The 10193-nt window shown below is 37.3% G+C and overlaps 2 protein-coding genes across 2 annotated transcripts in view; both read right to left on the reverse strand.

Annotated features, from left to right (window-relative positions):
* Positions 1–3790: 3790 nt before the first annotated feature.
* On the reverse strand, positions 3791–6852 carry cep20 (centrosomal protein 20). The gene is made up of 4 exons (XM_024259858.1): positions 6718–6852; positions 5358–5555; positions 4742–4826; positions 3791–4142 (listed from the first exon to the last, which is right to left on the reverse strand). Exons 1-4 carry the CDS (start codon positions 6743–6745, stop codon positions 4031–4033), a joined length of 423 nt encoding a protein of 140 aa, XP_024115626.1. The 5' UTR covers positions 6746–6852; the 3' UTR covers positions 3791–4030.
* Positions 6853–8705: 1853 nt separating this feature from the next.
* The window catches only part of abcc6a (ATP-binding cassette, sub-family C (CFTR/MRP), member 6a), a 29512-nt gene continuing 28024 nt past the window's right edge, over positions 8706–10193 (reverse strand). The window contains exon 31 of the mRNA XM_024259857.2: positions 8706–10066. Coding sequence (XP_024115625.1) covers positions 9958–10066 — 109 coding nt within the window. The 3' untranslated portion in view covers positions 8706–9957. The remainder of the gene's footprint in view (positions 10067–10193) is intronic.

Below are 10193 nucleotides of genomic sequence, written 5' to 3' on the forward strand. Positions count from 1 at the left end.
TATATCTAGATGATCTCATGTGTTCCCTCTCCTCATATGGCGAACCAGCTGAGCACAGGACTTCCCTTTTACTGTAAACTGTCTGGAGAGTTTCCCTCAAAAACAAATCTCATCTTTCACATCAGGAATTATGCAGATCCCACTCATGTGTCCTTTCCTTGCTCACATCACATTTCACTATCCAAACAGTCATCCCCCCTCCATCGCTTTCCCGCTGCATCCCTTCTGTTTCCATTGGAACTTCCTATATAAGGACACCGTTCTATTAGCTGCAGTAAATCACGGCTCGGGGTGAAAGCTGCAGTCTGCGCTGTGCCAGAAGCAGAGCCCTGCATTGGTGTGTGGATGTGTGAAGCTTAATGGACTTGAGGAGCAACGTGGAGTGCCTTTAGAGTCCTCTGCCAACACCATAGGGATATGAGAGAGGCAGGCAGACAGACAGACAGCCTGGAAACCTCAGCAGAGACAGGATGGGACACGGACTGAGGGAGGGATGAGGAGAACAGGGAGGCTGCAGTACGTGCCATATAAGGAGAGTGGCTTCTGTATGGAATCTCAGCAGCTTTCTGTGTAACTTTAGTGCATCAACGCCAGGCCCCAGTGACTAAATATGGTGCAACAGCAATGTTTAAACATAGTTGCTTCCCTGGGGACCGTCCTGATCATTACGCTACAGCGAGTTGTGGAGGATCAGTAGATTACCTGAGTTACATGGGGAAAGATTCACCTTTTAGGACCATTGTGTACTTCAAAAGGGAAAATATTTCTTCAATTTCTCTTTTTATTAGGGGGAATAGTGATCAGTAAGATTAGGAACCCGGAGGACTTCTGGCAAACTGAACATTTCCTTAACTAGCTGGAGTTTTTCTTTATGCAACCTTTAACAAATCAATTTTTCAATGACCACAACCCAGTAGGAGCCTCAAAGTCTCACTTAACTTTAAAAAACAAGACACTGATTTGTATTTATGATGTCTTTACTACAAAGATAAATATAAATAAACCCCTTTTTTCATAAACAAAACCTAAACTTGTAGTTCATAACTTTTTACTTTAGGTCACATGACTTCCTTTCAAAATAAAAGACACCTTGTGTCACATATAATCTCAAAGTAGTGTAATGTCAGCAGAGATAAAATAAAAATAAAATAAAAACTGTTTATTTTACTGTTTGTCCAACTCAGCCAGAAATGAGTAAATCTAACTAAATAATCTGATAAAATACGAGTGAAATTTAATTTTGTTTCAGTAAATACATATGTGATTATGTATTTATGGAGCTGTAATATATGTATATAGTATGTATATGTCTATGAACTTGTATATAAGAATATGTATTTGGTTAAAAAAATTTGTTTTCTATGTTTGCGGCATATTTGTCAACTTGATGTTAAGTTTTGTTTCTGTGTAAGTTGTATTTTTTGGATGGGCTTTGATCATGCTTTAGCCCATTCCTTTTCGGTTGATTATAGATTATCATTTAAAGGTTATGAAATATTAAATGTATACAAATTACCAAATAAAAAACTTAATTAAATAAATAAATAAATCCAGAATTAATTAAGTGACCCTTTTTGAACCACAAGGCACACTTTAAATGGTATTTACCCTTTTCGAGCTGGAAATATAAATGTATGGGTAAAAAAGTACATTATTGGCACACAAATGTACAGTATCTCACAAAAGTGCCAGGAGTTTGGCTATTGATGCCTCATTTATGATTTATTTTGCAGGAAAAAAAAACAACTATACACTGCTATACAAGATGGAAACTGACTTCTTCTCATTGTGCCAGAAATTCATTTTGGCAGTGTTGTTCCATGAAAAAGGAAAAATAAATATCTGCAAAAATGTTAGGGGCATGCTCACTTTTGTGAGATACTGTATATATGTGTATTAACACTTAGCATATAGTGGTTAAATGAGTATTTGGTATTGTTTTAAGTAAGTATTTATGAGTACTCAAACTTTAAATAAATAATAATAATAAATCCTTGATTTTGTTTAAAAAAATACGCCTTATTATCCGGTGCTCCTCAGTATCGGTTGTGCTGAGTGACCTCTGATGGCTTTTCAGTGGTAAACGCCACAAAAAATCTGTCGAAATGATTTCGTTTGACTTGTGATATGAGTTAAAAAAGGCTTGAGCTGGTTTACTTTTTTTACTTCACTACTTTGTTTACAGTTTCTTTATAAAATTAAAAAAAAAAAAAAAAAAGATTTTTATTTTTCTTCCACCACAGCGAGCCACAATGAAGGGGTAAAAGAGCCGCATGTGGACCTGCAGGTTGCTGACCCCTGTTCTAGTTTGAGATGGTGTCTCCTCAGGGAGATTTAATGTAAAAATGAAGCTTTGAGTCCACATGTTGAGCAGGACATATCAGGACTTTATATAGGTAGGCCAAGTTTACTTGTTACTTCAGACCTACACCCTCCTGCTACACCAGTTGCACCAAAAAATACAAACTAGGTTTCTATTATTGTTTAGAAGCTTCCGTGTGTGTGAATGGCGGGTTAAATTTGATTTGATTAGAAATGTTTTATTTCAAGCAATCAAGAAAAAAAATAATTAGTGTGCAATGAACTCAATCAACAGAAGTTTACATCCATAAAAACATGTCAAACACAGGATAACTAGACATTAAAATATACATTGTCTGAAATGGAGTTTAAACGAGAAGCATTACACAACACTTAAAAAAGAAGTTGAATTAAAAAAAATTTTTTTTCAATTTTTATATCCAAAGATGGTCATTGATTGGAAAGAAGAAATCTTCATAGACGCGTTTGACTCTTATGGACTGACCTGAATCCAGAAGAATACATCAATAATCCCAGCCGAAGAGGATAATGTTTATCCAGCTGCTTCTTCTGCAAACAATCTATTAAGTGAGGAGGTGCTACTGTTTAAAGGGCAAACAGCCAGCTACATGTTCAACTTCTGCTGCTCACACCATCACTTTTAAAGAACTTACCTCCAAGCACTACGGTCTAATGAAAGCAGGTGGAGGAAACCGTCTGGAGATGAAAGGGTTTATTGACATTACACCATGTCTGACTCCTGTTAAATATGATGAACTTCTTCTAAAGCGGAACATGAACTTGTACGAACAATTCAAAAGTGGATGGATGTCATGTCCATCAATTTGAATTTAAACTAAAGGCTAAAAATGATGTGAGATACACAACAAGCACATTAGTTTGGAGTGACGACACTGTGGAGAGTATCACACATTTACAGAAAAAAAACCAACATATTTTAGTAAGCTTAGATTTACAAACTAGTCTTCATTATCAGAAAGCTATTATTTTAGTTACATAAAACCTAAAGGAATTGAAATAATCAGTCACACATCCCTCCATATCTATGGTCAAGTTCCAATTATAAGTTTACAGTTCTTGTTTGTATGTTAATAAAATGTTTACGTTTTCTGGAATTTAGAACACAGAAACTTTGGGATCTCTGCAAAAGTTTGTAACGCTCGAGCTAAAGAACACAATAGCAGAAATTTTCAGTTTTAAAGCACACAACTGATGTTCTGTGTGAAAGGGGTTCAGATGATTGGAGGACATTTAGGTAAAAACACTGTTGTGATTAATCTGCTTCATAATCGAAATAAATCTATTAAAAAATACATACATAGAAAGATATAGATGTGTAAAATTGAAAATTTTAATTAACAAAGTAAGAGACTTAACAGATTATATACAGATATTTAAGTCTTAATTAGTCTAAATGTGGTAACACTGCCACCAAGAGGCAAAGAAGGAAAACAGCAATAAAACTGGCTCAGCGTTTGGCACAAAAGTTTATTTTTAACATCTCAAAATATATAAAAACATTTTTATGAATTTAAACATCTAAGAGCAACAGATATTAAAACCAGCAACAGCAGATTTATCCTTAAGACAAAACCATAAATGACAACATTCAATATTTTACACAAGGACTTTTAAAACCCTTGAATGCATCAGCTGCAATGTCTTCTGAACAGGAACTAAAAACCAGAGTTTCTTCAAACTTCAGTATTCACTGAGGAGCTCCTGGAGGTGGTTTTACAGAAGCTCCTCCCTGGAGAAACACCCGTCCTCTGTCATCACCGCTGTTCATGAAGTGAGACACCAGGCCATACAGAAGAGGTCTGCACACAAAGAAGAGTGAATGAAAGGGTTTGATTAAGCATCTTCCACCTGTTCTTACATTCATAGATATGTGGGAAGTGGGTTGATAGGAAGAGTTCTGCTTCCTGAAACGGAAAAAGGTAAAAATCATGAACAAGTCCACGCTCAAATGATGGCCAAATAGATTCAGAAAAGTTCAGGTTTGAGTTTGTAGCTGCGGTGACGTCTGTCTGTGAAGCCAAGTGGGTTGGTCTGGTTCATTTCCACAATCACTGTGACTCACTCGGATTCATTTAGAAGCAACTTTATTTAAAAAAAAAAGTTCTTTATTTTTTCATGAGATATGAGGACGATAAAGAAGGGGGAAATTAATGCAGATACACCTCGGAAAAAAAAAATTAAATTTTAATTTTAACCTTAAATTCTTCCAAAAACACATTTTTCATTGGAGTAGGTCTTTAAGACACTGGTCGCTCCTGAGCTCTGCTTCCTCCGGCAGGGATCTAACTCAGAGGGCACATTTCACACACTGCAACCTTCAAAAGCCTGAACAAGCACTGCTTTTCCACACTAATAGAGTCTGTTTTTGAAAAGCACAAACACAGATTTACAGACTTACACAGACTTGGAGCTCGCATCCTGTGACACCTTCAGCTCGTCTGCCAGAAACTGTCTGTCCAAGTTAGCTTCAGGTAGCCCGGACTCTAATGAGACAGATATGGTTAGAAAACAGTTCTGTCAGGGAGGGGCTAGAACATTTATATGGGGGTAAGAAGACTTTGGAGGGGTGGTAAATGAGAACAGCAGAGTGGAATATGAAACGATCAAAAACAGTGTTATTATTGATGAGGTATGAATGGGTTTTCCAAAAAATAAGAACTTCCTCTTGAGAAAGCAAGGACACAGCCTTGATTTTGGCTAAGCTCAGGGTGCTGATGGCTAAGATCAACCAGAATTCACAGTACAGGGGTGTAGCAAATAATTAGAGGGGCTCAAATTTCATTTCAGAGTGTTGCTTTTGTTAATTTTACACTGCTTAAAAAGTTATATTGATGTTTCTTAACCATTGTCAATAATTATACTAATATTTAATCAAAAATTGGGGTGGGGGAGGATTTTTGCTGTAGCTCCGCCCCTGAGTTCACTTTAAGACACTGGAACTTAAATCAGTCCCCGTTAAATAAAACTCTGCCTCCTGATGTTCGCTCAGCGACCATGACGGCGTTTCAGCTCACCTGCTGTGAGAACGGAGGCGGTGTGCCTGTACCTGTTGAACACCAGGTACTCCCGGATGAGCTCGTTGATGATCAGGTTTTCATGGGACAGCGGCGGTTGAGACTCGTGCTGCTCATCCAGGGCACTGAACACTTCCGCTCGCATGCGCGCCCTTAGTTCGGGCAGAACGCCGCGAGCCTCTAGAGTCTCCCTGATGGCTGAAACAATCATTACGTCAGGCTGGTCTGCCCAATGACTGCATAAGAGAACTGGACTGAGTGAGTGTGCCGTCACCCATAGAAAATGCCTTACTTCCGCCTCCAGCAAAATTAAGTCAATTCGGTCACCATTTTTCTGCAATACGGACGCCACCATTTGGAGTCAAAAGTGAGCAGTGAGTGGTTCAAACTGATGTGAGTTTCTATCAGTAGTAGGCTTGTTGGGAGTCAACAACCTTTCCACTTTGAAGCAATAGACATTTCAAACATTTGAGGTGGGGGCCGGCGGGCATAACATGCTTTTATTGAGACGTCTGATTGGCCAGTTTATAACTTGAATGACTAGCCATAAAAATAATTTAAAAAAAATAGCATGAAAAAAGAAATTGGGTTATTAAGTAAATGTATTAAAAAAGTTATCAAAGCAAAAATGGTTATTCTGACAAAATAATGATATTGTAATATCAGTTTATTTCTTTGCAGAAGTCTATGGGAGTTTGGCTTCATGGAGCTAGCAGATACTTCCTGCTTGGAACATCAAGGGGGAGGAGTCACTCAGTCCATTTCTCTGATACAGTCAATGGTTCTGACCCATGTGTCCATATAACTTATATAACAAAGACTCGAGCTTGCTTTCAAAAGAAAAGCTGGTCAAATGGTCAGACCACAACAGCCAAACTACAGAGGAGGAGGCTAAAGCAGAACCTCCTTCGGTTACTCCTGCATTTAACATTCATTTCTATGTGGACACGCTCCGCTGTACCACCTCATCACAGCCTCGAGGTAAACGACTGAATAAGACTTTTAGGTGGTAATAAAAACTTTATTTAAAATGGCTAATCACAAAAAGTACAGCTCACTGTCAACACCAATAAAGAGACAAGCCACACGAGAAATGCAAACAGAAAAACGAAATGTATTCTTACTTATTAACTTCAATGAATGTCCACAAAGTTTGAAACGTCAAATGTTTTTAATTAACTTAAGGAGCAAGAACCATTCGTGTTACACCGTTTCTTACTTTATTTCTTGATAAAATGTGAAAAAACAAAGTTTTCTTGATCACATTCGTGATTTTAGCAAAGTGTTGTTGTTGCTGCAAACTTTGTGTTTTCACTTTGGTAAAAATTAAAGGATAAAACGGCGTAAATGTGAAACTCACCGCTTTTGAGCTCCATGATGGTCTCCATTGTTCCGGATGTAAACAAACCAAACCCGTTCAGGCTTACTGACTACCGCCATCTACTGGTGGAGAGTTATCACTGCAACTGGGGACGTTCACAGCCTTTATTTTTTCTATTCAACGATTGAATATGATTGAAAATGACTGCTTAACATAAAATAAATTAAAAAAGTAAAATGTAATTGCAGCCAATATGAACAAATACAGATCAAAATATAAAGATTGAACAAAATCATCTCAAATTCAGTAATTTAAGACTTGTTTTTTTAAGATTATAAATAATTTAATAGTTAATTTATATGTTTTTATAGTCTGACTGGAGAGACAAACAGTTTTAATCCAAATATTATGTTAAAAATGTAGTTTGAAACACAATACCAGAATAGTTTGTAATAATATAGAAATCTCTAACATTTTCCTTAGCTCTTTAAATTTCTCCTTCCATCTTTCCACTACACTTGTGGAACCCGTCATCACATTTCCATCCCTGTCCTTGATGATCCTAACCCGCTGCACATCATTCTATGTCTGTTTCTCTGCCCCACCTCTACAGATCCACCTCTCTGTCCTGTTTGTCCATCCTTAGTTTTTTCTGCACCATGTGTGTTGTCCGCTTTGACCCTGGTTGTTTTTAAGCTACGGCAAAATAAACCAATCCAGTCAATCCAAATGGTATTTGTTAATTTACTTAATTTTGATGCGATTTTTTAAAGGTATTAGTTTATTAAATTTGAATAACAACTTGCTTCAGACATACCAATCTGGTTGGATCGTAGGAATTGAAATTGATTAATCAATTAATTAATCAATTAATGGTTACATTCCCCTAGTGAAAATATCACACCTTTAATTTACAGCTTCAGAGTTATCACCCTATCTGACTCTCTTTATCACCCTCAGGATCTCTTCTCCTTTGTTCCCCATTCCATCCAAACCATGATAAAACAGCTTGAACCTGATCCCAATCTGTAGTCAAATTTCAGTAATTTTGCTTTATTTTTTAGCAATTTCTTTCTTCTGTTTAAATTCGGTTTTGTTTCATGTCATTTTTTATTCTAAGTATTGTCCACTGACTGTATATAGAGAACTGGACGGAGTGACCAATCCCCCCTCGCGGTCTAAACAGGAAGTCTCCACTGGCTCTAGGGAGCCAACATCCCATAGACTTCTACAGAGAAATAAACAGCTATTGTCATTATCAGTCAATATTTGTAAGAACAATTCTTGCTCTGATAAATTTTTCTTAACATCTTCATTCTAAATCCTATTTTTTCATTGACATTATTTCTTCATCACAAGTTATTCAAGTTATAATCTGACCAATCAGATACCTCAGTAAAAGCATGTGTTGCCCGCTGGCCCCACTTCGAATGTTTGATTGACAGATTCTCCTGACCCGCTTTTAGTAGAAGAGATGTGGACTTCTAAAAACTTTACTCAGACCTTAAAAATGGGACTTGGGACTTTCTCTCTGAAAATGCAAATGGATACATTCTATAGGACATGGTCCAAGTAGATGGAGTATATTAAGCCAACCGTTACATATATTATGTAGAATGAAAACACATGTGAGTTGATCTATAAATCTATGTGAATAACATGAAAGATGGAGGTAATTGGTCTACCCTGCACCGCAAAGTTCTAATGTTTTTATAAAAATGTTAAAAATGGAAAAGCAACTCTTTGTATTCAACTTGTTGAAAAGTTGTAACATTTCAAAATGCTTTCCCAATAAAACAAAAAATAAAATAAAATTTAAAAAACTTGACTCCAACCAATCACTTTCATCTGGCTCCAACATGGCAACGCCAGTACCGTAGAAAAATGACGACTGAATTGACTTCATTTTGCTGGAGCTGGAAGTGAGACATTTTCTATGTTAAAGGCCACAAACCATGACACAGATTTGCTTAAATACATCATCATTGATTCAAACAAGAAAAAAAATCTCCTGTAATCTCTGAGTCTGAATTTTGATACATAAATCTTTTATTATCCAGCATAATGTATGACACTTACAGTACACAATACTAAAAGATCAATGAAAATGATCAAGCCTGTTACAAAAGTATAAATACAATATTGTCCTCTTTATTTTAAGGACACTTAATGCATTTTGTCATTTGACATAAATAAACACTTCGGTTTTCTTACAATATATTGTCTAAACCAGTAAGACAAAAACACGAAAGGCCTCTTCTCTCTGGGCTGTTCTTTGACTCAAAGCTTCATGTGAACTATCTACAGCCTGTCATGTCAGCACCATAAGAACAATACTGATTTCCTCCTCTCTGGGTATGGCCTGAGTTCCAGCGCCGCATGCAGAGACACTCCCATGGAGCATAATCACCATTGTTTCAAGAGGCATTCTCTTCATTCAAGGCGGTTTTTACAACCGGTGTCAGGTTAAAGCTAACCAGCGAGTTCTCCGTTGGCTTTTTTTTTAATGTGTTTACTTAGACAGAAATAAACAACAGCCACAGCATAGTTGGACGATTGCTTATGCCTTGGCTCACTTCAGTGTTTTCCTCTCTCTCTACCTGACTTTTAAAAATGGCCTCAAGCTCAGATTTGGAAGGTTGTAAAACCTCAACTGTGCCTGCTTTCGCCAGCATAAACCTTTTGAAGGTTACTGTGTCAGAACATTTCCTGTCCCAATTTTTGGGAAAGGAACATAAAATAGATATAAACTTCTGTCAGTTTGCAAAAAAAAAATATCTGAAAGTGCCCCGTCTTTTGGTGTAGATTACAAAATGAGAGTAAACATCAAAAGTCCAAGCCTGAGAAAACATCAAAAACACATCATGTGCTTAATAAACACTTAAAAAACTAAAAAAATAATATAGCTTTCATTCGTAAGAGGAAAATCATCAAGATTTGTGGTACCCTCTCATTCCAGACTTTGGCTTTAAGACTAACTTGTTCCAGCACTCTATGTGTAATATTTATAGCTGAGAGTTCTTCATTGGAGGTCATCACAAGTCTCTCTCCAGCTTTGGACGAGACTTCCTTGTGTTTTACAAACCAACAAATACCGTGGAGACTGCTGCTGCAGCTGCTTTTGAGATTAAACGACAATGTCCTCGCAGAGAGGGGTTTGAGCTGCCACAAAGCTTGGAAAGGCCCCGTTCAACTTGTGTTTAGGAGGCACACAAATAACTGGCTACAAATGTAAACCAGATTATTAGTTCTTTGGTATGAGGCCCGGGAGGGGGAGCGCTAGACCAGCCCAGCTTCCCGGCACATCCTGTAGAACTGCCCCCGCTGCGTGATGAGGTTGGCCGGAGAGTCCATCTCAGAAATGTGGCCTCTGTCCATGACAATCACCCTGCAAATACGATCAAAAGGAGGGGGTTAATACGTTTAGATTCCATGCCTTCCTGTGCTTTCCATGTGATAAATGTATCCAATCATATTCTGTGCATTCGTGATGAAGAAGTGTCTTAGCTAACTCA

This window comes from Oryzias melastigma, linkage group LG1 (genome assembly GCF_002922805.2).
Source record: "Oryzias melastigma strain HK-1 linkage group LG1, ASM292280v2, whole genome shotgun sequence".
NCBI classification, from domain to species: domain Eukaryota; kingdom Metazoa; phylum Chordata; class Actinopteri; order Beloniformes; family Adrianichthyidae; genus Oryzias; species Oryzias melastigma.

Bases quoted from the DNA above. Each gene is read 5' to 3' on its own strand.
- cep20 (XM_024259858.1), bottom strand. From the start codon at position 6,745: ATGGAGACCATCATGGAGCTCAAAAGCG. The intron at 4,827-5,357 runs GTGAGCTGAAAC...CTGTCTCATTAG, and splicing joins CGCCTCCGTTCTCACAGCAG to AGTCCGGGCTACCTGAAGCT. The intron at 4,143-4,741 runs GTAAGTCTGTAA...CTTTGTGTGCAG, and splicing joins GATGCGAGCTCCAAGTCTGT to ACCTCTTCTGTATGGCCTGG.